The sequence below is a fragment of the Labrus bergylta genome, chromosome 6 (assembly GCF_963930695.1).
Source record: "Labrus bergylta chromosome 6, fLabBer1.1, whole genome shotgun sequence".
In the NCBI taxonomy this organism is placed as follows: Eukaryota; Metazoa; Chordata; class Actinopteri; order Labriformes; family Labridae; genus Labrus; species Labrus bergylta.
The window spans coordinates 3,714,596-3,742,438 of NC_089200.1; the positions used below are offsets into that span (position 1 = coordinate 3,714,596).

Consider the following 27,843-nt stretch of genomic DNA (forward strand, 5'->3'; position numbering starts at 1 on the left):
CATGATTGATGGTTAGTCTTTCACTGTGCCAAGACACACATGATCAGAACATGTGCTGCTGTGAAATGTTCTTATTCTTCCTGACACAATAAGTGTATAAAAGGCTCAGACAGTAGGTGGCCTTCCTGTTAATTGCTCACGCTCCTCCTGCGTGTTGATGACGTAAGCATCTCAAGCTTTTTGCTTCTGCCTTTTCCTTTTCAGTCGCTACATAACACATGACTGTTGACTCTGTTTGAACTGTCTGTATTGTTTAAAAATGATTGTATATGTATAATGGCTGAATAAAATACTCATACATACAGGATCAGTTTACCAGTGTGCGTGTGTTTGGAGAGGAGAACTCGAACTCAAATATTTCTGCCAAATAACTTACTCTAATAATTGTCAGACGCTTATGATCTGACGAGGCTTAAATTTCTAGCTCCGTCCTCCCGATAGTTTAGAACTGAAGAAGGTGAAACCACTGAAACAAAAAACTTCAAGACGATTTCTTGGTGTGCACACTGTTCATTTATTGGTATGAAGCTTAAACACAGCTTGAGCAAACAGGAGCATCTTAATATATAATTTTCAGGTCACAGAAAATACATTTTCACATGAACAATGAGGACTTTAAATTTCTGAAGCGAAGCACATTCATATAAAATCCATTAATTCTAAAATCTGAAAATACAGCATTGAAAAAACACAACAGAAGCAAAATACATGATAATCACAATTCACACATTTCTTCATTAAGTATTCACCATGACGGCCGTGTTTTACAGAGGACGTCACACCTACCAGGAGCTAGGGTGTAAGATTTAAAGGTCACATAGTCTCCTCCTCTTCAACCAGTTAAAAAAATTCTCAGAACTTCCAAAAACATGTGTGAAGTTTCTTGTTCTAAATCCACTCTGATCCTGTATTTGATCATGCCTATAAACCCCTCTATTTCAGCCCTGCTCAGAACAGACTGTTTCTGTGTCTGTACCTTTAAATATGTAAATGAGCTGTGTCTGACCACGCCCTGTCTCTGGAAGGGCTTGGGTGTACTTGGTCTTTCTCGCTCCATGTACTATTGTTTACGGTGAGAAGGCAGACTCAGAGGGCAGAACAAACACCTAGCTGTGGGAGTGTCACCCACCTGGGGGAGGGGCTACTGCCCTTTGTGATGTCATGAAGGGAACTCCGTCCTGAATTAGTAAGTCATTCCCAACTCTCTCGCTCTCTCTCTCTCACCTGTTTCTAACTCTATTTACTGTCCTATCTCTAAATAAACGCATAAAAGCCCAAAAATAAAAATAATTAAGAAAATATATATATATATTTTTTTTTAACCAGGAAAAAGTCTCATTGAGATTAAAAATCTCTTTTACAAGAGCATCCTGACCAAGACAGGCAGCAGCACAATTACAGGATTTCAGACATAAAACACTTAACAACAATGAACATAAATACAGGAATCACAAAAAGAACCAGTTCACCAGAGTCTGTCATAAGTCATGAGCAACAAAGCGATCAAAAAGGACAATACGAGTTAGTTAAAACATCTATAGTTAGATATTTCTGCCTCCAGATCATTAAGTAGACCTTTAAAAACATTCAAGGAAACCAGCTCCCGAAGACTTAAAGTATCTTGCAACCGATTCCAAGAAGAGGGAGCAGCATACTTGAACGCCCTTTTTCCTAATTCCGTTTGGGCTTTAGGGATGGTAAGAAGGTGAAGATGCTAACTTCCATTACTTTATATGTAGCTCTGTAGGTAGGATGGAAGCAGACCGAGAATACCCTTATAAATAAAAATATGCCAGTGATTTAGTCTACGTGCAGACAAGGCAGTCCAACCAACCCGAGCATACAAGGAGCAGTGGTGAGTAAGGGCTTTTAGATTGGTGATAAACCTCAGTGCCCCATGGTAGACAGTATCCAACGCATGTAGGCTTTGCCAGGATGCGTGCACGTAAAGAGCATCGCCATAGTCTAGCACTGACATAAAAGTGGCAGCAACAAGTGTTTTTTTGGCCTTAAACGAAAAGCAAGACTTAATTCTAAAATAAAATCCTAATTTTAACTTGAGTTTTTTTTAACCTGTTGTTGAATGTGAGGCTTAAAAGAGAAAATAATAAAAGTAAACCTACCTTTGATTTATTTCAAATAGTTTTGTATGGCAAGAAATTTGTTTTTAGTTAGTTTTTATCCTTATTTTTTGGACGCCCTGGCAGAATTGGCCCCCTCCTGTTTTTCATTCTTCTTCAGGATTCTGTTGCTCTTTATTACCACGTGTGAAAGCAATACGCCTTTGTAGAAATGTTTTTTTTTTTTTTTTGCTTTGACAAAATTGTTCCCCCTAAATTTGCCTCCCTATCTTTACTGCCTTGGCTCTTGCAGATTTCTGAGAAACTCCTCTATTTCTCTGCACATTATGCCTCTGTCTTTAGTCTTCTCCAGGATTCTGATGCTGTTGTCACGGTTGAAGGATATTTCTGGTATTTCTGCTGCCTTCATGTGATACTGTATCGACCTGTGGGAGTCATTTAGATTAAAGTATAAATGATTTGCATATTTGTTGTATAGCATCTGTTTGTCTGAAGGTTCTGCAGGTTCATTTTTGAGCAGTTTCTGAAATATCTGCTCAGCTTTGGCCTTGCTGTGATGTGACTTTGCATAGATAGTTGCGAGGTCTGTTTCCTTTTTGAGTGAAGAGTGAGGGTAAAGAGAGAGCAGCTCCTCGTGGAGAGCGATTGCTCTGTCCATCATGCTTTGTTCTGGGGAACTACAGCTTTTATAAACGATCCTCCATCTGTAGCAGAACGCAACTAATTTCTTCAGATAACGCACATCTGGATGTTCTTTCAGTACTTTCTCTGCCAAATCAACGGCCTCATCAACTGATATGTATTTTATGTAAAGGTTTAGTAAGGCCCACATGCCACTGCTACTGCAGCACAGAGTGCTCACATTTCCAGCCAACTCACGGACTTCATCTCGAATGTTTTCTCTTTCATTAGCACGTTGTTCAAGGTAGAGCGCAGCGAGGTGCAAGTTCTCTGGATCCCGTTCCTTGGCTTGTCTCATTTTCTCCAAGAGGTCAGGGTCCAGCATTGGGTCACTGAAGTTTTGGGCGTTCTTTAACCATATGACATAGCTGGTGTTCCAATCCACCATGTCCGGCTGCATCCTGGCAGCTTTCTCGTAGTAATCAACAACCAGCTTCTTATCCTCTCCCAAGAACATCAGGGTCCAGGCCTTTTCAGCGTAGATCTCTGGATGGAGGTCGTCCTGGGTTGGAGATGGGTATTTTTCCATCAGGGCATCAACCTTTGACAGGTAAGCCTGACTCTCTGCTTGATCTCCCAGGTGGTGGTGCAGCCAGGCCAGGTTCCCGTAATTCACCACTAACCAAGGACCCTCATCTGCGCTTCTCAGCTTGCTGAGGGTCTCTGCAGCCTTCTGGAACAAACTGTTCGCCTCTTCATTTAACCCCAGCTTATACTGAATGAACCCCCACAGGTTGTAATTGTGGCCCAGCCATCTATTTCCCTCCTCTGTGCTGAAGTCCTCCATCTTGTGCGTGAGGCGTAACAGTTTTGGCTTGCTGCGGTCCAGGTTCCAGGTGAAGTGGCACTGCAGGGACTCCAGTGTGGTTTGACTCTGAGCAGCACTGATGGAGAATCAAAAAACAAACATTTAAACACATCAGCAGCTAATTTGGATATGCTTTGAAGTGCGCTATGCAAGCAGGTCTATATCTTACAACTTATCAATAATGACACACACCATCCCAGCCACTGCCTGTTCATCCTGCTGACATCTAGCAGCGCACATGTATGTTCTGCTACTTTATGACTGTATTTATGTTTGTAGTTTCTCCTCTACTCTTCAAATCCGATGTACACAGCAACGGAGGAGCCTCGTTTGTCAACCTGAGCTGTCAATCATGCCTTTATTCCCCTTTTTGTATCGTCAGCTAACTAAGTAAACTTCTCAGATAAATCAAAAACACAATAAACTCTTTGACATCACTGCATGGGCTCAGGAACAGTTTCCAGGAGACATCACATCTCTGGATTCACAAAAGTTAGATTAAACTTTTGTTTTTGTCTTTTATTACCGCTGTCGCACGGGAAGTGATGGTTCTTTTAACCAATCAGTGGACGGCGGTGTGTCTAGATCCTACCTTATCGGTACGTATGGTACCCCAACAGAAAGGTACCAAAAAAGTAGGATGTTACAGATCCGTTATTTGGTACCGTTCCCAACTTCCAACAGTGGAAAAGACAACAAATGATGATGGTGGAAATAGAGCAATAAACTGCCCTACCTGTAATCGTGACTCGTCACCTTGCAGTGAAAATATTTGGAGCGTAAAATAAGACCAAGGAGAGCCTGGCTAAATCCTTTGGGGGGACAGGCCTACTGCAGAGTGGTATTAATGACCCTGTCCCAACTTTTTTTTAATGTGTTACTAGCATGAAATTTTAAATGGTCATAGTTTTCCAAAAAACATGAAATGTCTCAGCTTCAACAGTTGGCATGTTGTCTTTGTGCTATTTTTAATGAATTAGTCTTTATCTTTACATTTTACACAACGTTCCAACTTCTATTGAACGTGTGGGGTTCGTTGTTGTTAACATGTACTTCTTCTTAAAATGTATTCTTCCTTTATAAAGTAATTTACGTATATATACTTTATGTTTTTATTGTCTGAAGGACCAGCAATTGAAAAGTTAATGTGCAACCCGATTGTGTGCAATTAAATTTATGAACCTTGAACCTTCCTACTGCTGCAGCTGATACCTTACTTCCTTATACCTTTAGTATGTTTTTATTAAACAGCAGAGTATTTAAATTCCATGGTAATCCTTATTTTACTGAAGGTAAATATGTAATTATAATTCCACCTCTTAAAAAATAAACAAAAAAACAATTAGTCATAATATTGATTCCTTAAAAGGAAACACAAATTAAAATCAAAAAAAAATTTTAAGTTTATTTTTGGGCTTTTTGTGCCTTTTAATGGAGAGAGAGGACAGTGGATAGAATTAGAAATCAGAGAGAGAGAGAGAGAGAGAGAGAGTGGGGAACGACATGCGGGAAAGGGTCCACAGTGCGGGATCGAACCTGGGCCGCCCGCTTAGAGGACTATAGCCTCCATACATGGGAGGGCGCGCACTAACCACTGCGCCACCAGCGCCCCTAAAATCTAAATTTTGACCCCAGACAAACAAAATGTCACAAAAGCCTCAAAGTGAGAAAAGTAAACATATGAAACCCTAAAATAATGAAGCTAAAGGGGAAGAAAAAGACTAATAGGAAAGGGTTTGGAATTAATAAATTAGAAACATGTAAACATTTGTATGCAAGTCAGATACTCACCTCATCTTTCTACTGTTTCTTCCTCTCAGTCGTTTTCTGAAGATGACTTAGTCGAGCAGATGTTTCCTCTTGATGTTGCTCTCTGGTTACAGTCGCTCCAGCTTCAGCTCTCTAGTGTGGATGATGTGATGATGTGCAGTAGCAGCTTTAAATGTCTGTGACAGAGGTGTGGCACTTTCCTTATCAGCATGATGTTATGTGACTTTCATTTCTTCATTTCTTGAGAATGAAGAATTGAAACTCAAAGCCTCAATATGTTGCAGGGCTCTCAAGTGTGACTGTGTGTGTGTGTGTGTGTGTGTGTGTGTGTGTGTGTGTGTGTGTGTGAGTGTGTGAGTGTGTGATTATGGTTAGTGTTGTTTATTGTAGGTGTTAGTGGCAGGTTTTGAGGCTGACATCTTGCAGCGCACATGTATGTTCTGCTACTTGATGACTGTATTTATGTTTGCAGTTTCTCCTCTACTCTTCAAATCCGGTGTACACAGCAATGCAGAAGCCTTGTTTGTCAACCTGAGCTGTCAGTCGTACCTCTATTCCCCTTAGCTGTCAGAACAGAACCGTTTCCTTTTCAACAAAATCTTTTATTGGCTTTAATGAAGTGTCATCAAAAGGTCAGCGGAGTAGTTTGAACAGTTATGTGGATCTAATGTGTTTGAATTAAAACTTTTACTGGATGACAGGTTTCTTTTCTGACTGTCCTACGTTTGTGCTGTTGTTGTTTATGTTTTTGTGATATATTTGAAAAATAAAAAAAACTTATACTGGATAAAAATTGTTGGGACTCAGTTTGGTGGATCATTATGATCATGAGAGTTCAGTAAATCTTCTAATGTTTAAAAGACAAAGAATTTAATTATGCTGCAAAAACAACAACGACAAAAAATTTGACGATCAGTCGACGTTGTAAATCCTTTGGGGGGACAGGCCTACTGCAGAGTGGTATTAATGACCCTGTCCCAACTTTTTTTGAAATGTGTTACTGGCATAAAATATTAAATGGTCATAGTTTTCCAAAAAACATTAACTGTCTCAGCTTCAACAGTTGGCATGTTGTCTTTGTGCTATTTTTAATGAATTAGTCTTTATCTTTACATTTTACACAACGTCCCAACTTCTATTGAACGTGTGGGGTTCTTTGTTGTTAACATGTACTTCTTCTTAAAATGTATTCTTCCGTTATAAAGTAATTGACGTATATAGACTATATGTTTTTATTGCCTGAAGGACAAATGTACAGTGTCTTTGAGTGTTTGAAATTTAAACTTATAAATAAAATGTATTATTATTATTATTATCATTTTACCCCAGACAAACAAAGTCACAAAAGCCTCAAAGTGAGAAAAGTACACGTATGAAACACTAAAATAATGAAGCTAAAGGAAGAAAAAGACTAATAGGAAAGGGTTTGGAATTAATAAATTAGAGACATGTAAACATCCGTATGCAAGTCAGATATCCCCTTATCTTTCTGCCTTTTCTTCCTCTCAATCATTTTCTGAAGATGACTTAGTCGAGCATATGTTTCCTCTTGATGATGTGCAGCAGCAGCTTTCAATGTCCGTGACAGAGGCGTGGCACTTTCCTTACCAGCAGGATGTTATGTGACTTTCCTTTAATTTCTAAAGAATTGAAACTCAAAGCCTCAATATGTTGCAGGGCTCTCAAGTGTGACTGTGTGTGTGTGTGTGTGTGTGTGTGTGTGTGTGTGTGTGTGTGTGTGAGTGTGTGAGTGTGTGATTATGGTTAGTGTTGTTTATTGTAGGTGTTAGTGGCAGGTTTTGAGGCTGACATCTTGCAGCGCACATGTATGTTCTGCTACTTGATGACTGTATTTATGTTTGCAGTTTCTCCTCTACTCTTCAAATCCGGTGTACACAGCAATGCAGAAGCCTTGTTTGTCAACCTGAGCTGTCAGTCGTACCTCTATTCCCCTTAGCTGTCAGAACAGAACCGTTTCCTTTTCAACAAAATCTTTTATTGGCTTTAATGAAGTGTCATCAAAAGGTCAGCGGAGTAGTTTGAACAGTTATGTGGATCTAATGTGTTTGAATTAAAACTTTTACTGGATGACAGGTTTCTTTTCTGACTGTCCTACGTTTGTGCTGTTGTTGTTTATGTTTTTGTGATATATTTGAAAAATAAAAAAAACTTATACTGGATAAAAATTGTTGGGACTCAGTTTGGTGGATCATTATGATCATGAGAGTTCAGTAAATCTTCTAATGTTTAAAAGACAAAGAATTTAATTATGCTGCAAAAACAACAACGACAAAAAATTTGACGATCAGTCGACGTTGTAAATCCTTTGGGGGGACAGGCCTACTGCAGAGTGGTATTAATGACCCTGTCCCAACTTTTTTTGAAATGTGTTACTGGCATAAAATATTAAATGGTCATAGTTTTCCAAAAAACATTAACTGTCTCAGCTTCAACAGTTGGCATGTTGTCTTTGTGCTATTTTTAATGAATTAGTCTTTATCTTTACATTTTACACAACGTCCCAACTTCTATTGAACGTGTGGGGTTCTTTGTTGTTAACATGTACTTCTTCTTAAAATGTATTCTTCTGTTATAAAGTAATTGACGTATATAGACTATATGTTTTTATTGCCTGAAGGACAAATGTACAGTGTCTTTGAGTGTTTGAAATTTAAACTTATAAATAAAATGTATTATTATTATTATTATCATTTTACCCCAGACAAACAAAGTCACAAAAGCCTCAAAGTGAGAAAAGTACACGTATGAAACACTAAAATAATGAAGCTAAAGGAAGAAAAAGACTAATAGGAAAGGGTTTGGAATTAATAAATTAGAGACATGTAAACATCCGTATGCAAGTCAGATATCCCCTTATCTTTCTGCCTTTTCTTCCTCTCAATCATTTTCTGAAGATGACTTAGTCGAGCATATGTTTCCTCTTGATGATGTGCAGCAGCAGCTTTCAATGTCCGTGACAGAGGCGTGGCACTTTCCTTACCAGCAGGATGTTATGTGACTTTCCTTTAATTTCTAAAGAATTGAAACTCAAAGCCTCAATATGTTGCAGGGCTCTCAAGTGTGACTGTGTGTGTGTGTGTGTGTGTGTGTGTGTGTGTGTGTGTGTGTGTGTGAGTGTGTGAGTGTGTGATTATGGTTAGTGTTGTTTATTGTAGGTGTTAGTGGCAGGTTTTGAGGCTGACATCTTGCAGCGCACATGTATGTTCTGCTACTTGATGACTGTATTTATGTTTGCAGTTTCTCCTCTACTCTTCAAATCCGGTGTACACAGCAATGCAGAAGCCTTGTTTGTCAACCTGAGCTGTCAGTCGTACCTCTATTCCCCTTAGCTGTCAGAACAGAACCGTTTCCTTTTCAACAAAATCTTTTATTGGCTTTAATGAAGTGTCATCAAAAGGTCAGCGGAGTAGTTTGAACAGTTATGTGGATCTAATGTGTTTGAATTAAAACTTTTACTGGATGACAGGTTTCTTTTCTGACTGTCCTACGTTTGTGCTGTTGTTGTTTATGTTTTTGTGATATATTTGAAAAATAAAAAAAACTTATACTGGATAAAAATTGTTGGGACTCAGTTTGGTGGATCATTATGATCATGAGAGTTCAGTAAATCTTCTAATGTTTAAAAGACAAAGAATTTAATTATGCTGCAAAAACAACAACGACAAAAAATTTGACGATCAGTCGACGTTGTAAATCCTTTGGGGGGACAGGCCTACTGCAGAGTGGTATTAATGACCCTGTCCCAACTTTTTTTGAAATGTGTTACTGGCATAAAATATTAAATGGTCATAGTTTTCCAAAAAACATTAACTGTCTCAGCTTCAACAGTTGGCATGTTGTCTTTGTGCTATTTTTAATGAATTAGTCTTTATCTTTACATTTTACACAACGTCCCAACTTCTATTGAACGTGTGGGGTTCTTTGTTGTTAACATGTACTTCTTCTTAAAATGTATTCTTCCGTTATAAAGTAATTGACGTATATAGACTATATGTTTTTATTGCCTGAAGGACAAATGTACAGTGTCTTTGAGTGTTTGAAATTTAAACTTATAAATAAAATGTATTATTATTATTATTATCATTTTACCCCAGACAAACAAAGTCACAAAAGCCTCAAAGTGAGAAAAGTACACGTATGAAACACTAAAATAATGAAGCTAAAGGAAGAAAAAGACTAATAGGAAAGGGTTTGGAATTAATAAATTAGAGACATGTAAACATCCGTATGCAAGTCAGATATCCCCTTATCTTTCTGCCTTTTCTTCCTCTCAATCATTTTCTGAAGATGACTTAGTCGAGCATATGTTTCCTCTTGATGATGTGCAGCAGCAGCTTTCAATGTCCGTGACAGAGGCGTGGCACTTTCCTTACCAGCATGATGTTATGTGACTTTCCTTTAATTTCTAAAGAATTGAAACTCAAAGCCTCAATATGTTGCAGGGCTCTCAAGTGTGACTGTGTGTGTGTGTGTGTGTGTGTGTGTGTGTGTGTGTGTGTGTGTGTGTGTGTGTGAGTGTGTGAGTGTGTGATTATGGTTAGTGTTGTTTATTGTAGGTGTTAGTGGCAGGTTTTGAGGCTGACATCTTGCAGCGCACATGTATGTTCTGCTACTTGATGACTGTATTTATGTTTGCAGTTTCTCCTCTACTCTTCAAATCCGGTGTACACAGCAATGCAGAAGCCTTGTTTGTCAACCTGAGCTGTCAGTCGTACCTCTATTCCCCTTAGCTGTCAGAACAGAACCGTTTCCTTTTCAACAAAATCTTTTATTGGCTTTAATGAAGTGTCATCAAAAGGTCAGCGGAGTAGTTTGAACAGTTATGTGGATCTAATGTGTTTGAATTAAAACTTTTACTGGATGACAGGTTTCTTTTCTGACTGTCCTACGTTTGTGCTGTTGTTGTTTATGTTTTTGTGATATATTTGAAAAATAAAAAAAACTTATACTGGATAAAAATTGTTGGGACTCAGTTTGGTGGATCATTATGATCATGAGAGTTCAATAAATCTTCTAATGTTTAAAAGACAAAGAATTTAATTATGCTGCAAAAACAACAACGACAAAAAATTTGACGATCAGTCGACGTTGTAAATCCTTTGGGGGGACAGGCCTACTGCAGAGTGGTATTAATGACCCTGTCCCAACTTTTTTTGAAATGTGTTACTGGCATAAAATATTAAATGGTCATAGTTTTCCAAAAAACATTAACTGTCTCAGCTTCAACAGTTGGCATGTTGTCTTTGTGCTATTTTTAATGAATTAGTCTTTATCTTTACATTTTACACAACGTCCCAACTTCTATTGAACGTGTGGGGTTCTTTGTTGTTAACATGTACTTCTTCTTAAAATGTATTCTTCCGTTATAAAGTAATTGACGTATATAGACTATATGTTTTTATTGCCTGAAGGACAAATGTACAGTGTCTTTGAGTGTTTGAAATTTAAACTTATAAATAAAATGTATTATTATTATTATTATCATTTTACCCCAGACAAACAAAGTCACAAAAGCCTCAAAGTGAGAAAAGTACACGTATGAAACACTAAAATAATGAAGCTAAAGGAAGAAAAAGACTAATAGGAAAGGGTTTGGAATTAATAAATTAGAGACATGTAAACATCCGTATGCAAGTCAGATATCCCCTTATCTTTCTGCCTTTTCTTCCTCTCAATCATTTTCTGAAGATGACTTAGTCGAGCATATGTTTCCTCTTGATGATGTGCAGCAGCAGCTTTCAATGTCCGTGACAGAGGCGTGGCACTTTCCTTACCAGCAGGATGTTATGTGACTTTCCTTTAATTTCTAAAGAATTGAAACTCAAAGCCTCAATATGTTGCAGGGCTCTCAAGTGTGACTGTGTGTGTGTGTGTGTGTGTGTGTGTGTGTGTGTGTGTGTGTGTGAGTGTGTGAGTGTGTGATTATGGTTAGTGTTGTTTATTGTAGGTGTTAGTGGCAGGTTTTGAGGCTGACATCTTGCAGCGCACATGTATGTTCTGCTACTTGATGACTGTATTTATGTTTGCAGTTTCTCCTCTACTCTTCAAATCCGGTGTACACAGCAATGCAGAAGCCTTGTTTGTCAACCTGAGCTGTCAGTCGTACCTCTATTCCCCTTAGCTGTCAGAACAGAACCGTTTCCTTTTCAACAAAATCTTTTATTGGCTTTAATGAAGTGTCATCAAAAGGTCAGCGGAGTAGTTTGAACAGTTATGTGGATCTAATGTGTTTGAATTAAAACTTTTACTGGATGACAGGTTTCTTTTCTGACTGTCCTACGTTTGTGCTGTTGTTGTTTATGTTTTTGTGATATATTTGAAAAATAAAAAAAACTTATACTGGATAAAAATTGTTGGGACTCAGTTTGGTGGATCATTATGATCATGAGAGTTCAGTAAATCTTCTAATGTTTAAAAGACAAAGAATTTAATTATGCTGCAAAAACAACAACGACAAAAAATTTGACGATCAGTCGACGTTGTAAATCCTTTGGGGGGACAGGCCTACTGCAGAGTGGTATTAATGACCCTGTCCCAACTTTTTTTGAAATGTGTTACTGGCATAAAATATTAAATGGTCATAGTTTTCCAAAAAACATTAACTGTCTCAGCTTCAACAGTTGGCATGTTGTCTTTGTGCTATTTTTAATGAATTAGTCTTTATCTTTACATTTTACACAACGTCCCAACTTCTATTGAACGTGTGGGGTTCTTTGTTGTTAACATGTACTTCTTCTTAAAATGTATTCTTCTGTTATAAAGTAATTGACGTATATAGACTATATGTTTTTATTGCCTGAAGGACAAATGTACAGTGTCTTTGAGTGTTTGAAATTTAAACTTATAAATAAAATGTATTATTATTATTATTATCATTTTACCCCAGACAAACAAAGTCACAAAAGCCTCAAAGTGAGAAAAGTACACGTATGAAACACTAAAATAATGAAGCTAAAGGAAGAAAAAGACTAATAGGAAAGGGTTTGGAATTAATAAATTAGAGACATGTAAACATCCGTATGCAAGTCAGATATCCCCTTATCTTTCTGCCTTTTCTTCCTCTCAATCATTTTCTGAAGATGACTTAGTCGAGCATATGTTTCCTCTTGATGATGTGCAGCAGCAGCTTTCAATGTCCGTGACAGAGGCGTGGCACTTTCCTTACCAGCAGGATGTTATGTGACTTTCCTTTAATTTCTAAAGAATTGAAACTCAAAGCCTCAATATGTTGCAGGGCTCTCAAGTGTGACTGTGTGTGTGTGTGTGTGTGTGTGTGTGTGTGTGTGTGTGTGTGTGTGTGTGTGAGTGTGTGAGTGTGTGATTATGGTTAGTGTTGTTTATTGTAGGTGTTAGTGGCAGGTTTTGAGGCTGACATCTTGCAGCGCACATGTATGTTCTGCTACTTGATGACTGTATTTATGTTTGCAGTTTCTCCTCTACTCTTCAAATCCGGTGTACACAGCAATGCAGAAGCCTTGTTTGTCAACCTGAGCTGTCAGTCGTACCTCTATTCCCCTTAGCTGTCAGAACAGAACCGTTTCCTTTTCAACAAAATCTTTTATTGGCTTTAATGAAGTGTCATCAAAAGGTCAGCGGAGTAGTTTGAACAGTTATGTGGATCTAATGTGTTTGAATTAAAACTTTTACTGGATGACAGGTTTCTTTTCTGACTGTCCTACGTTTGTGCTGTTGTTGTTTATGTTTTTGTGATATATTTGAAAAATAAAAAAAACTTATACTGGATAAAAATTGTTGGGACTCAGTTTGGTGGATCATTATGATCATGAGAGTTCAGTAAATCTTCTAATGTTTAAAAGACAAAGAATTTAATTATGCTGCAAAAACAACAACGACAAAAAATTTGACGATCAGTCGACGTTGTAAATCCTTTGGGGGGACAGGCCTACTGCAGAGTGGTATTAATGACCCTGTCCCAACTTTTTTTGAAATGTGTTACTGGCATAAAATATTAAATGGTCATAGTTTTCCAAAAAACATTAACTGTCTCAGCTTCAACAGTTGGCATGTTGTCTTTGTGCTATTTTTAATGAATTAGTCTTTATCTTTACATTTTACACAACGTCCCAACTTCTATTGAACGTGTGGGGTTCTTTGTTGTTAACATGTACTTCTTCTTAAAATGTATTCTTCCGTTATAAAGTAATTGACGTATATAGACTATATGTTTTTATTGCCTGAAGGACAAATGTACAGTGTCTTTGAGTGTTTGAAATTTAAACTTATAAATAAAATGTATTATTATTATTATTATCATTTTACCCCAGACAAACAAAGTCACAAAAGCCTCAAAGTGAGAAAAGTACACGTATGAAACACTAAAATAATGAAGCTAAAGGAAGAAAAAGACTAATAGGAAAGGGTTTGGAATTAATAAATTAGAGACATGTAAACATCCGTATGCAAGTCAGATATCCCCTTATCTTTCTGCCTTTTCTTCCTCTCAATCATTTTCTGAAGATGACTTAGTCGAGCATATGTTTCCTCTTGATGATGTGCAGCAGCAGCTTTCAATGTCCGTGACAGAGGCGTGGCACTTTCCTTACCAGCAGGATGTTATGTGACTTTCCTTTAATTTCTAAAGAATTGAAACTCAAAGCCTCAATATGTTGCAGGGCTCTCAAGTTTTGAACTGAGTTCAGAGTGGCTGCGGCCGCAGTTTGGTCTGATAAAAGACACAAATTTGTACAAATAAAACTATTTATTGACAACATTTCTTCATGCAGGGGTGCTATCTGCTCTCCCTGGTGGGAGATTGTGTGTGTGTGTTTGTGTGATTATGGTTAGTGTTGTTCATTGTAAGTGTTAGTGGCAGGTTTGGAGGCCTTCAGCACAGGGGTTGGCAGCTCCCATTTGAAACACTGTGGTTCCAGGCCAGCCATTTTGACTGTCATGATTGGCAAAAGTGTTCCATTCAGTGCCAAGCTGTTTCTTGTTTTGGTCTTGTTGAGGGCGACCATGGAGAAAACCCTCTCTGCATCCGCATTTGAGTGTGGGAGCACTAAAACTAATGCTGCTATCTTTATACGGCCGGAACGGGGGCAGACAGCGCTCGGCCGGAACGGCAGGCAGACGGCGCTCTGCCGGAACAGGAACAGGGGGCAGACGGCGCGCCGCCGGAACTGGTGGCAGACAGCGCTCTGCTGGAACAGGAACAGGGAGGAGACAGCGCCCTGCCGGAACTGGTGGCAGACGGCGCTCTGAGGGAACAGGGACAGGAATACAGGGAAGCTGAGGCCGGAGTTGATGCCTGAGCTGAGGCCTGGTCCGATGCTTGGGCTGAGGCCTTGGCTCAGTGGAGTTGCCCGGCTCCAAGGCAAGGTCCAGAAGAAAGGCCACAAGTGAGCTTGAGGATATGGACCCAAATGCAGATCAAACAGATACAGATACTTTGTTCAAACTAAAAAAGGGAAAACAAAAAACCACGGGGAATCACTCAGGAACAACTAACATCCGACATATAACACTTACAAACAACAATGAACTGACACAGAGGGGAAGAAACACAGAGACTAAATAGACATAGGGTAATCAGACACAGGTGAGGACAATCAGGGCAATCAACATGAAGGGAAAGACACAGAGGCAGGCATACAATACAAGAAACATTGAGGACAACTACAAAACTAAATCATGACACCCATTTCTTTCTAGTGTATCACCCTCATGCATTCTGATCCCAAAATGTCAAATACTAACGCCTGAGTCTCTTCTTCCTTATCTCCCCTTGTTAAAAGTTTAGTTCAGTTACATTCAGGATTAAAAAAAACTGAAGTTGTTACATTTTGTGGGGAAATGTGTGTGTGTTAAAGGTCTAATCAGTGAGATGTGTAGTGACTGAAATGATAAAGTGACCTTACTATATGATCAGACATTAAAGGGATACTTCACCCGTTGAAACATGAATCTGTATTGACGGATTCGGCTGCTGAGCTGGCAGCTGCTGGTGACGTCCAGCAATATAACAATATAGCGGCGGCCCCGGCGGCCAGTGTCCAGCAGCGGCAGCAGCCAAGACACAAGACCGGCCTGTCAGCAGCAGCCTTCTCGCCACTATATTTATATTTTTTCGCCATTATCAGCTTTCTCCATAGAGCCTGTTAGCATAGCTTCCAAGCAATATGGCGGAAGTTAAGTTTCAATTCTGGGAGTGAGTTCCCACCCACTGATCTGTGATTGGTCTGTAGCTTCAGTGGTCAAAAATATGAGGAACTAGTATTGTAGTTTCACCCCGCTAATCACAACAGCTTCAAGTGATGCAAAATGACGATTTTTGCGTCACTGGCTCCTTTTCAGACTCAGAAATACAAAGATTCCCCACCTCAGGCGAAAATGAGGACAGGATGCACGACCATTCAAAAATACTACCAGGTTTCTAATGATACAAAGCTAAATGCTAATGGGTGAAGTATCCCTTTAAGGAAACATGTTATGTTGAAGTGCTGGCTTCTCTGACAACAATGCAGCAGCCAGTATGTCCTCCTTCTAAGTTTAGATTCTGCTCCTGAATGCTCTGGATTTGTTTGGACCAGAGAAGGTAGGCAGTTTTAAGGCACCCCTGGTTCAGATAGAAGTGATTGCACCTGACCTAAAAAATCTGTTTCTGTTTGCATGTTTCCAATAAGCTCCACAAGCAGAAACGTGCTCAAACTATAGCCGTTTTCACATATGCATTCCGGATAATATCTAGATATCTACAGGAGGACTTCTCCGGAGATTCTCCCAACCTAGCCGTTCACACATGCTCCTCACAACGGGGGACTTTCCCCTGTCAGAGGGGAGGGTGGGGGGGGATTTCCTGAGGTAAGACGTGACGTAAATAAACAACGTGGAAGTAGCGGCCGTAGCAACAGAGTCCGCTACACGACGTTATAATGAGAATATTTGCCTTTATATCAATGCTATGTGTAATCCAATGGAATGACAACATCCACAAAAGAGAGGAGAACAACATACTGACGAACAGAAAACATAATGCAGCCGTTTAAGTACGTGCACGGAGATCGTAGAGGTCGCGTGCAGACACTTCAGGCAGTCACTGTTTCTATTGGCTCGAGGTGAATTCTCCAGAGTATATCCTGCCGTGTTCAGACATCAGCTCACTCTGACTTTCTACGGAAAAAATACTAAGGGTCTGGCCAGAAAAACTCCGGGTAAAGTCCCTGGAAAAATGTGGCAGTTTGCGTTCACACATAGCCTAAAGACCCTTCTGGGTAGCCAAATCTCCGGAGTTTGTCAGGAGATTTCCATATGTATGAAAAGGGTTTAAGATCAATATTGGAGATAGAGGGGCGGGGGGAGACAGCTCTCTACAATGTTGAGAATTTTAACTGCAGTACTCATTTTAAACACTAGGTGTCTGAGTTACATATTGCTCCTTTAAAACATATTTTCTTCATGGGAGATGAACAGTAAACATAGCACACTTAAAAGCAAAAGAAATTAGCTGCTGATGTGTTTGTTTTTGTTTTTTTATTCTCCATCAGTGCTGCTCAGAGTCAAACCACACTGGAGTCCCTGCAGTGCCACTTCACCTGGGACCTGCACCGCAAAAGGTCAATACCATTACTTCTCAGGGACAAGATGGAAGACATCCGCACCGAGGAGGGAAATCGATGGCTGGGCCACATTTACAACCTGTGGGGGTTAAGATAAGATAATCCTTTATTTATCCCACAATGGGGAAATTTACAGTGTTACAGCAGCAAAGAGCAAAGATTGCAGACAAAAAGTGAACACAGTACAATTTAAAGAAAAAAGAAAAATTAAGAATGTACAAAAAAATAGATACTAAAAATAGATTTACAAAATAAAAAATAGATCAGCTATTTGACAAAAGTGTAGTCTGTAATATTTAGTGTAACACAGACATGCACACAGTGCACATAAAGTGTAAGATGTTATTGCACAAAGTGGATTGGTAAATATAATATAACATTAATACAACATTATTATTGCACAGAGTCAGAGTGAATTGTCCAGTTGTGTATGTGTGTCTTGTGTGATCGACTGGGAGCAGGCTTGGTTAAACAGTCTGACTGCAGCAGGAAGGAAGGACCTGCGGTATCTCTCCTTCTGACACAGCAGGTGGCGAAGCCTGCCGCTGAAGGAGCTGCCCAGAGCTGTTACAGTTCCATGCAGGGGGTGGGAAACGTTTGCCTATAGCTTTGTCACTTTGTAGTGACTGAAATGATAAAGTGACCTAACTATATAATCAGACATTAAAGGGATACTTCACCTTTTGAAACATGAATCTGTATTGACAGATTCGGCTGCTGAGCTGGCAGCTACTGGTGACGTCCAGCAATATAGCAATATAGCGGCTGGAGAAACTCTGGGTAAAATCCCTGGAAAAATTTGGCTGTTTGCGTTCACACATAGCCTAATCTCCGGAGTTTTTCAGGAGATTTCCATATGTGTGAAAAGGGTTTAAGATCAATATTGGAGATGAAGGGGCGGGGGGAGACAGCTCTCTACAATGTTGAGAATTTTAACTGCAGTACTCATTTTAAACACTACGTGTCTGAGTTACATATTGCTCCTCTAAAACATATTTTCTTCATGATATGCAAAGTTCATGATAGCTTTGCCATCATCCTTCTGTCTCCCACTACCTCAACAGGGTCCAGGGGACAGCCCAGGACAGAGCTGGCCTTCTTCACCAGTTTGTTCAGTCTGTTCCTGTCTGCAGTTGTAGTGCTGCTGCTCCAGCAGACCACTCCATACAGGATGGCTGATGCCACCACAGAGTCATAAAAAGTCCTCAGGACTGCTCCCTGCACACCGAAGGACCTGAGTCTCCTCAGCAGATGAAGTCTGCTCTGGCCTTTCTTGTAGAGAGCTTGGGTGTTATCAGTCCAGTCCAGCTTATTATTCAGGTGAACACTATGTCAATGTCCTTTCCCTGGATGCTCACCAGTATGGGGGAAGTGGGTCTGTGCCTGCGGAAGTCCACCACCAGCTCTTTGGTTTTACCCACGTTGATCTGCAGGCAGTTCCGCTGGCACCAGTCCACAAAGTTCAGGTTGAGTTCTCTGTACTCCCCCTCATCCCCATCAGTGAGGAGGCCGACAATGACGGAGTCATCAGAGAACTTCTGTAGCTGACAGTTAGGTGTCTTGTGGGAGAAGTCTGCAGTGTACAGGGAAAAAAAGGGAGCCAAGATGGTCCCCTGTGGGGCCCCTGTGCTGCAGATGACCCGGTCAGACACACAGTCCCGTGTCCTCACAAACTGTGGCCGGTTGGTCAGATAGTCCAGGAGCCAGGATATGAGGTGCAGGTCGAATCCTGTGTGTTCCAGCTTGTCCCTCATAAGCATGGGCTGTATGGTGTTGAAAGCACAGGAGAAATCATGTCTGCATGAAGTAGATGACAGCATCATCCACCCCGATGCCTGGCTGATAGGCGAACTGCAGTGTCCTCCAATATTTACTTTAAGGAATTAATTACAGGCGTAACTATAATTTATCATCTTGAAAGGTGTTTCTTAGGTGTTTGGTGAATTTGGGGAAGTGAGGTATCCAGGTCTAATTCACATTTTTATCAGAGTCCTCTTACCTTTCTAATGACACTAAAGACAGCACTCCTTTCCTTTGTTAATCAATGGAGTCATTTGCAAAGCAACACAGCCTGATTTGAATAAACTTCCCCCGAACTTCAGGCAGCAGTGGAAACACTAACAACTAATATGACAGAAGCCTCTGAACCTTTTAGTTCTGGGGACATTTGTCGAAAAGGGGCTAAACACACCTATTCAAAAAAGCCTGTTTTTACAACCGAGATTAACATGTTTATAGCCTAGTTCAAAAAAACAAATAGGTCTGATTAGCTCATGTCTCGATCAGCACACACTGTATGGGGGGGTGAATTTTTTGATGACTCATCCGTTTTGACTTTCTGAACGATACGTATTATCCATAGTAAAGCACATACTTGACATGATTGAGAGGCGGGCGCAATGTAACGGTTTGTAAGGAGGCTTAAAACCTGCCTCAGTTCCAGATATCAGCCCGTCGTTAGCTTGACTGAAAGTTAGGCTGAGACAACATTTCCAGCATGGAGACCGCCTTCAATGGGACTCGTCTTGGTCTTGTCTCGGTCCCGCCCTGCCTTGTTCTTCACTCAGTCTTGATCCCTAAATGTCTGTCTTAACTTGGTCTCGCCCTGCCTTGATCTTGGTCTTCATTGGTCTGGATCCTTAAATGTTTCGGTCTTGTCTCATTCTCGGAGCACTCTGGTCACGGGTATGATTCGGTCTCCATAAGGAATGGTCTTGACTACAGCCTCGCACGGGGCACCAATTATGTTAGGGTTTTATGGAGTCAATCTTGCTATTAAATTAATATTATTATATGATTAATTAATTATTAATATAAATTAACAATGTGATTAATATGAATTAATATCAACGGGGCACCACCCTGAAATCAGGGAACAATAACCAAATAACACAAAATCAGTCTCGAATTTAATTAGTTAAATACCAATATTATTATTTAATATATACCTGTATTTAAATAAATGAAAGGCATGAATCCGTTCACTAGCCCTCGCACCCAGCTTATGTCACAGAAAGTGTCACAGTTCAGAAGGATGACATTTGGTCACATGTGGCTGGTCCTAACAACACACTAACAGAATCATTCACCAACAATCAGTCTCCACTCCACGTAAACAAACATGATGGTCCAGCTAAATGAGGTTAGCTCTTACCCTGCACATCAGTAAATATTTTATCAGAAAGATTGTGGTTTTGTTTTACAGGACCAATGTGCTAACACTCGTGTTGTTGCCATAAATAAACAAGTTGGTCCTGAAATGATGACATCCATCTTCAGTCAGATTGTTTCCTGATTGGCTTATGTTTCATTCCATGTGACAATTCAGAGTCTGTGCTCGGCCATCCTCTGTGTTCTCCCAACACAACAGAAGTTCTGTTTGTAAATATTGAACACGTTTAATATCTACGATTTCAAAATCACGGCGGTCCGATCGTCTTCCGAGCAGATAGGGGAGGTTAAATCACTCTTAACACACATCACACCACAGGAGAGTCTGGCTAGTTTATTTTTGCAGAGACATAAAAGTCAGCACACTAACACAACCATTCAAAAAAGCCTGTTTTAACAGCAGAAATTAACATGTTTACAGCCTGGTTAAAAAAATAATAATAATACGTCTGATTAGCTCATGTCTCAATAGGCACACACTGTACAGGGCTGAAGTTTTTCAAAACTCATCCTTTTTGATTTGACGAAGGATAAGAGTTATTCACAATAAGGCGTGTAGCTGACCTGATTGATAGGCGGGTGCGGTGTAACGGTTTGTCAGGAGGCTTAAAAGTCACCTTTAGCTCCAGATCTCAGCCTGTCGTTTGGGTGACTGACAGTTATGGTGAGACAGCATTTCCAGCATTGATCAAGCATGGTCTCCACCCCTAAATGTCTTGGACTTGACTACAGCACTACTAGGGAATCTAGCAAAAATTGATTACAGCAATACATCAATTCTTTGAGAAGGAACTTTTTCCTCCTTGAATAAATTGCAGGGAAACTGAGGACTTAAGTTTCCATTCTCAAGAAAGGAGAGTCAGATAACATCCTGCTGATAAAGAAAGGTGGATTTACGACTTCCCAAGTGTCACACCTCTGTCACGGACATTTAAAGCTGCTACTGCTGCACATCATCACGTCATTTACACTAGAGAGCTGAAGCTCGAGCGACTGTAACCAGAGGGCAACATCAAGAGGAAACATCTGCTCGACTAAGTCATCTTCAGAAAACGACTGAGAGGAAGAAACAGCAGAAAGATGAGGTGAGTATGTGACTTGCATACAAATGTTTCTAATTTAGTAATTCCAAACCCTTTCCTATTAGTCTTTTTCTTCCCCTTTAGCTTCATTATTTTAGTGTTTCATACGTTTACTTTTCTCACTTTGAGGCTTTTGTGGCATTTTTTTTGTCTGGGGTAAAAATTTTGGTTAGTGCGCGCGCCCCATGTATGGAGGCTATGGTCCTCCAAGCAGGTGGCCCAGGTTCGATCCCGCCTGTGGACCCTTTCCCGCATGTCGTTCCCCACTCTCTCTCTCTCTCTCTCTCTCTCTGATTTCTAATTCTATCCACTGTCCTATCTCTCCATTAAACGCACAAAAAGACCAAAAATTAACTTAAAATGTTTTTTTGATTTTAATTTGTGTTTCCTTTTAAGGAGTCGACATTATGACTGATTGTTTTTTTGTTTATTTTTGAAGAGGTGGAATTATAATTGTATATTTACCTTCAGTAAAATAAGGATTACCACAGAATATAAATACTCTGCTGTTATATAAAAACATACTAAAGGTACACGGAAGTAAGGTATCAGCTGCAGCAGTAAGATGGTTCAAGGTTCATAAATTTAATTGCACACAATCAGGTTGCACATTAACTTTTCAATTGCTGGTCCTTCAGGCAATAAAAACATAAAGTATATATACGTAAATTACATTATAAAGGAAGAATACATTTTAAGAAGAAGTACATGTTAACAACAAAGAACCCCACACGTTCAATAGAAGTTGGAACGTTGTGTAAAACGTAAAGATAAAGACTAATTAATTAAAAATAGCACAAAAACAACATGTCAACTGTTGAAGCTGAGACATTTAATGTTTTTTGGAAAACTATGACCATTTAATATTTTATGCTAGTAACACATTTAAAAAAAAGTTGGGACAGGGTCATTAATGACCAAGATGGCGGCGCGAGCGCATCGCGAGGCCCAGCGTCTCTCTCAGATTTGCAATTTTGCAGTAATTTTATTGTTAATTTCGGGTCTGTTCGCACGGAACAGCCTCGTCTTAACATCCTACACCCGACAGGAACTTTTGGATATCGGAATACACCTCCCTGACGATTTAATCAACAATCTTCGACTCATCCCTGAGATCGCCAAAACACCCGAGGCTACGCACTCTACCCGGCCGGGCGGAAGTGCTCGCAGGCGGCGTCGAGACCGTAAACAAAGGCGGGGGAAGCGCGGAGGTATAAGGGCTAAGCTAAAGCTAACACCGCACCGTCTCCCGTTACCCAGCATTTTCCTCGCTAATGTGCGGTCTTTGGTGAACAAAATGGACGAGTTACGACTTCGCATCATCCACAGTAAGAGAATTATGGACTGTAATGTCATGATCTTCACGGAAACATGGCTAAACAACGGAGTACCGGACGATGCTATCAAGCTAGCCGGTCGCCACACACACCGAGCAGACAGAACAGCAGAGGACTCCGGTAAGACCAGAGGAGGAGGGCTGTGCATTTATATTAACAAAGCTTGGTGCACAGACTCTGTCATTATTGGAAGACACTGCTCAGCTAACATAGAGTTTCTCATGGTTAAATGTAGACCTTTCTATCAGCCAAGGGAGCTCAGCTCCACTATTGTAACTGCAGCCTACATCCCCCCTGATGCCGATGCTAAAGCTGCTATGAAGGAACTTTACACCGCTATCAGTAAACAACAGACTGCTCACCCGGAGGCTGCATTTATAGTTGCAGGTGATTTTAATCACTCAAACTTAAAGACAGTGCTCCCTAAATTTCACCAGCATGTTTCCTGCAATACAAGAGGAAACAAAACTTTGGACCATGTTTACACAAACATCGCAGGGGCCTACACCACGACCCCCCTCCCCCACCTGGGACAGTCAGACCACCTTTCTTTGTTCCTCATCCCCAAGTACTCCTCACTCATCCAACGTGTGAAGCCATCAGTAACAATGATTAAAGTGTGGCCAGCGGGGACAGACTCTGTACTTCAGGACAAGTTCCATCACACAGACTGGAGTATGTTTGCTTCGCAGGCTACCTTGGGCTCTCACACAGACATTGACACCTACACTTCTTCTGTGCTGGATTATATCAATACCACCATTGACAGTGTTACAACATGGAAGCAGATCACCACGTACCCAAATCAGAAGCCATGGATGAACAAGGAGGTGCGTCTCCTGCTGAAGGCCCGCAACACCGCCTTCAGATCAGATGATGCAATGGCCTACAGCGTATCCAGGGCAAACCTGGACCATCATCAAGGCCAAGCACTGCTACAAGCTGAAGGTAGAGGAACACTTCTCCAACTCCGACCCCAGACGCATGTGGCAGGGCATCCAGGCCATCAGTGACTATAAACCCAGAAACTCCACCCCGATAACCACAGATGTCTCCTTCCTGAACGAGCTAAATCACTTTTATGCTCGTTTCGATAGAGACAACAGAGAGACACAGACCACGACCAGACCTCCTGCAGACAACCAGCCCCTCTCACTCACCTCCACAGACGTCCACGCTGCACTGAGCCGGATCAACGCTCGAAAGGCTGCTGGTCCAGACGGCACCCCCGGGCGCGTGCTTAGGGCATGTGCGGAGCAGCTCACTGGGGTTTTTACGGACATCTTCAACCTGTCCCTCGCCCAAGCAGCTGTGCCAGCATGCTTCAAAGCCACCTCCATTGTCCCAGTGCCGAAACACTCCAGCCCGACAGGCCTGAACGACTACCGCCCTGTGGCACTCACACCCATCATAATGAAGTGCTTTGAGCGACTGGTCCTAGCACACCTGAAAAACTGCCTCCCACCCACACTGGACCCATTCCAGTTTGCCTACCGCAGCAATAGGAGTACAGAGGATGCAGTCTCCACTGCGCTGCACTCTGTGCTCACACATCTGGACAATAACAACACATACGCACGAATGCTGTTTGTTGATTTTAGCTCAGCATTCAACTCTGTCATCCCCTCCAAGTTGAACACTAAACTCGGAGACCTGGGCTTCAACTCCTCCCTCCGTCACTGGATAATGGACTTTCTGACCAACAGACCCCAGTATGTTAGGTCAGGACACACCTGCTCCACCACCATCACACTCAACACAGGCGTACCACAGGGCTGTGTGCTGAGCCCATTCCTCTACTCCCTCTTCACCCACGACTGCAGACCTGTACATGGATCCAACACCATCATCAAGTTTGCGGACGATACAGCGGTGATTGGCCTCATCAGCAACAACGATGACACGGCCTACAGGGAGGAGGTACAGCATCTGGCCGCCTGGTGTGCTGACAACAACCTGCTCCTCAACACCAGCAAGACGAAGGAGATCATCGTGGACTTCAGGAGAGAAAGAGGAAGCACGCACAACCCCATTCACATCAACGGGATGGCTGTTGAACGTGTCTCCAGCTTCAAGTTCCTGGGGACCCACATCACAGAGGACCTCTCCTGGTCCACTAACACCTCCAGTCTGGTTAAGAAGGCTCATCAACGCCTCTTTTTCCTGAGGACACTGAAGAGACACCACCTGTCTTCAGCTGTACTGATGAACTTCTACCGCTGTGTGATCGAGAGCATCCTGACCAGCAGTGTCTCAGTCTGGTACGGAAACTCTGTCGCAGACCGTAAGGCGCTACAGCGGGTGGTAAAAACCGCCCAGCGCATCACAAGGTGTCCACTTCCTGCCATTGAGGATGTCCAAAGAACACGCTGTCTGCGGCGAGCTCATGGCATCCTTAAAGACTCCTCCCACCCTGCCCACAGACTGTTTACCCTCCTGCCCTCCGGCAGGCGCTTCAGAAGCCTCCGGACCAGAACCAGCAGACTGAGGAACAGCTTTTTCCCCAGAGCTGTTTCTCTACTGAACTCTACCCCCCGAACTCTGAATTCTGTCTCTCTCTCTCTCTCCCTCTCTCTCTCCGCACCCTGCTGACCCCCCTTTCCCCTCCATATCACCTCACACCCCGAACTCTGTATTCTGTCTCTCTCTCTCTCCCTCTCTCTCTCCGCACCCTGCTGACCCCCCTTTCCCCTCCATATCACCTCACACCCATCATCCCCCCACCACTCCTCCTGGTCACACACACACATCTCTCATCCATCTGTATTATTGTATTATAGTATGTTCATATTCTTTAAATGATCTGTAAACTTGTATAACATGCTCACTGCATCTTATTCTGTATATTATTAGTATAGCATGCTCACTGCATCTTATTCTGTATATTATTAGTATAGCATGCTCACTGCATCTTAATCTGTATATTATTAGTATAGCATGCTCACTGCATCTTAATCTGTATATTATTAGTATAGCATGCTCACTGCACCTTAATCTGTATATTATTAGTATAGCATGCTCACTGCATCTTAATCTGTATATTATTAGTATAGCATGCTCACTGCATCTTAATCTGTATATTATAATCCTAAAAACACACTTATTTTGTAGCATTACTTATTTATAGCATTTATTTATATTTATTGCATCCCATTAATCCAGCCATCCAGATTTACCTAATAATTCACTTTTTTGGTCTACATCTGTAAATTTTGCAATTACTGTACATAGCACAGAATTACTGTACATAGCACAGACTCTTGCACTCAATTACTGTACATAGCACAGACTATTGCACTTTCTGCTTATTTGCACTTCTGGTGAGATGCCAAACCTCATTTCGTTACTCTATACTTGTATATGTGTAATGACAATAAAGTTGAATCTCATCTCATCTCATCTCATCTCATCTCATCATCTCATCTTAATACCACTCTGCAGTAGGCCTGTCCACCCAAAGGATTTAGCCAGGCTCTCCTTGGTCTTTTTAACGCTCCAAATATTTTCACTGCAAGGTGACGAGTCACGATTACAGGTAGGGCAGTTTATTGCTCTATTTCCACCATCATCATTTGTCGTCTTTTTCACCATCAGAAGTTGGGAACGGTACCAAATAACTGATCTGTACCATCCTAATTTTTTGGTACCCTTCTGTTGGGGTGCCAAGCGTACCGATAAGGTAGGATCTAGACATACCGCTGTCCACTGATTGGTTAGGGGTTAGGGTACCATCAGTTCCCATTCGACAGCGGTAATAAAAGACAAAAACAAAAGTTTCAGCTAACCTTTGTGAATCCAGAGATGTGCTGTCTCCTGGAAACTGTTCCTGAGCCCATGCAGTGATGTCAAAGAGTTTGGTCTGTTTTTCATGAATCTGAGAAGTTTACTTAGTTAGCTGACGATACAAAAAGGGGAACAAAGGCACGATTGAAAGCTCAGGTTGACAAACAAAGCTTCTGCGTTGCTGTGTACATCGGATTTGAAGAGTACAGGAGAAACCGCAAACATAAATACAGTCATAAAAAAGCAGAACATACATGTGCGCTGCTAGATGTCAGCAGGATGAACAGGCAGTGGCTGGGATGGTGTGTGTCATTATTGATAAGTTGTAAGATATAGACCTGCTTGCATAGCACACTTCAAAGAATATCCAAACTAGCTGCTGATGTGTTTAAACGTTTGTTTTTTATTCTCCATCAGTGCTGCTCAGAGTCAAACCACACTGGAGTCCCTGCAGTGCCACTTCACCTGGAACCTGGTCCACAGCAGGCCTAAACTTTTACGTCTCACAGACAAGATGGAGAACTTCAGCAAAGAGAAGGGAAATAGATGGCTGGGCCACATTTACAACCTGTGGGGGTTCATTCAGTATAAGCTGGGGTTAAATGAAGAGGCGAGGAACTTGTTTCAGAAGGCTGCAGAGACCCTCAACAAGATTAGAAATGCAGATGTGGGTCCTTGGTTAGTGGCGAACTACGGGAACCTGGCCTGGCTGCACCACCACCTGGGAGATCTAGAGGAGAGTCAGGCTTACCTGTCAAAGGTTGATGCCCTGATGGAAAAATACCCATCTCCATCCCAGGACGACCTCAATCCAAAGATCTAAGCTGAAAAGGCCTGGACCCTGATGTTCTTGGGAGAGGATAAAAAGCTGGTTGTTGATTACTACGAGAAAGCTGCCAGGATGCAGCCGGACATGGTGGATTGGAACACCAGCTATGTCATATGGTTAAAGAACGCCCAAAACTTCAGTGACCCAAAGCTGGACCCTGACCTGTTGTAGAAAATGAGACAAGCCAAGGAACGGGATCCAGAGAACTTGTACCTCATTGCTCTCTACCTTGACCAACTTGCTGATGAAGCAAAAAAGATTCGAGATGAAGTCCGTGAGTTGGCTGGAAATGTGAGCACTCTGTGCTGCAGTAACAGTGGCATGTGGGCCTTACTAAACCTTTACATAGGCTACATATCTGCTGATGACGCCATTGTTTTGGCAGAGAAAGTTCTGAAAGAACATCCAGATGTGCGTTTTCTGAAGAGACTTGTTGCGCTCTGCTACAGATGGAGGATCGTTTATAAAAGCAGTAGTTCCCCAGAACAAAGCATGGTGGACAGAGCAATCGCTCTCCACAAGGAGCTGATCTCTCTTTACCCTCACTCTTCACTCAAAAACGAAACAGATCTTGCATCTATCTATGCAAAGTCACGTCACAGCAAGGCCAAAGCTGAGCAGATATTTAAGAAACTGCTCAAAAATGACCCTGCAGAACCTTCAGACAAACAGATGCTTTACAACAAATATGCAAATCATTTATA

At 41.3% G+C, this 27,843-nt stretch overlaps 2 protein-coding genes across 2 annotated transcripts; one reads left to right on the forward strand and one right to left on the reverse strand.

Moving 5' to 3' along the window:
* Positions 1-496: 496 nt before the first annotated feature.
* Positions 497-5,448, reverse strand: LOC136179381 (interferon-induced protein with tetratricopeptide repeats 1-like). Its single transcript, XM_065955570.1, has one exon. The coding sequence runs from the start codon at positions 3,547-3,549 to the stop codon at positions 2,353-2,355; it is 1,197 nt and encodes a 398-aa protein (XP_065811642.1). The 5' UTR covers positions 3,550-5,448; the 3' UTR covers positions 497-2,352.
* A 15,623-nt stretch (positions 5,449-21,071) lies between these two features.
* LOC136179382 (interferon-induced protein with tetratricopeptide repeats 2-like) lies at positions 21,072-27,487 on the forward strand. Its single transcript, XM_065955571.1, has 2 exons — positions 21,072-21,193; positions 26,728-27,487. The coding sequence occupies exons 1-2, from the start codon at positions 21,189-21,191 to the stop codon at positions 27,131-27,133; spliced, it is 411 nt and encodes a 136-aa protein (XP_065811643.1). The 5' UTR covers positions 21,072-21,188; the 3' UTR covers positions 27,134-27,487.
* Positions 27,488-27,843: the final 356 nt, after the last annotated feature.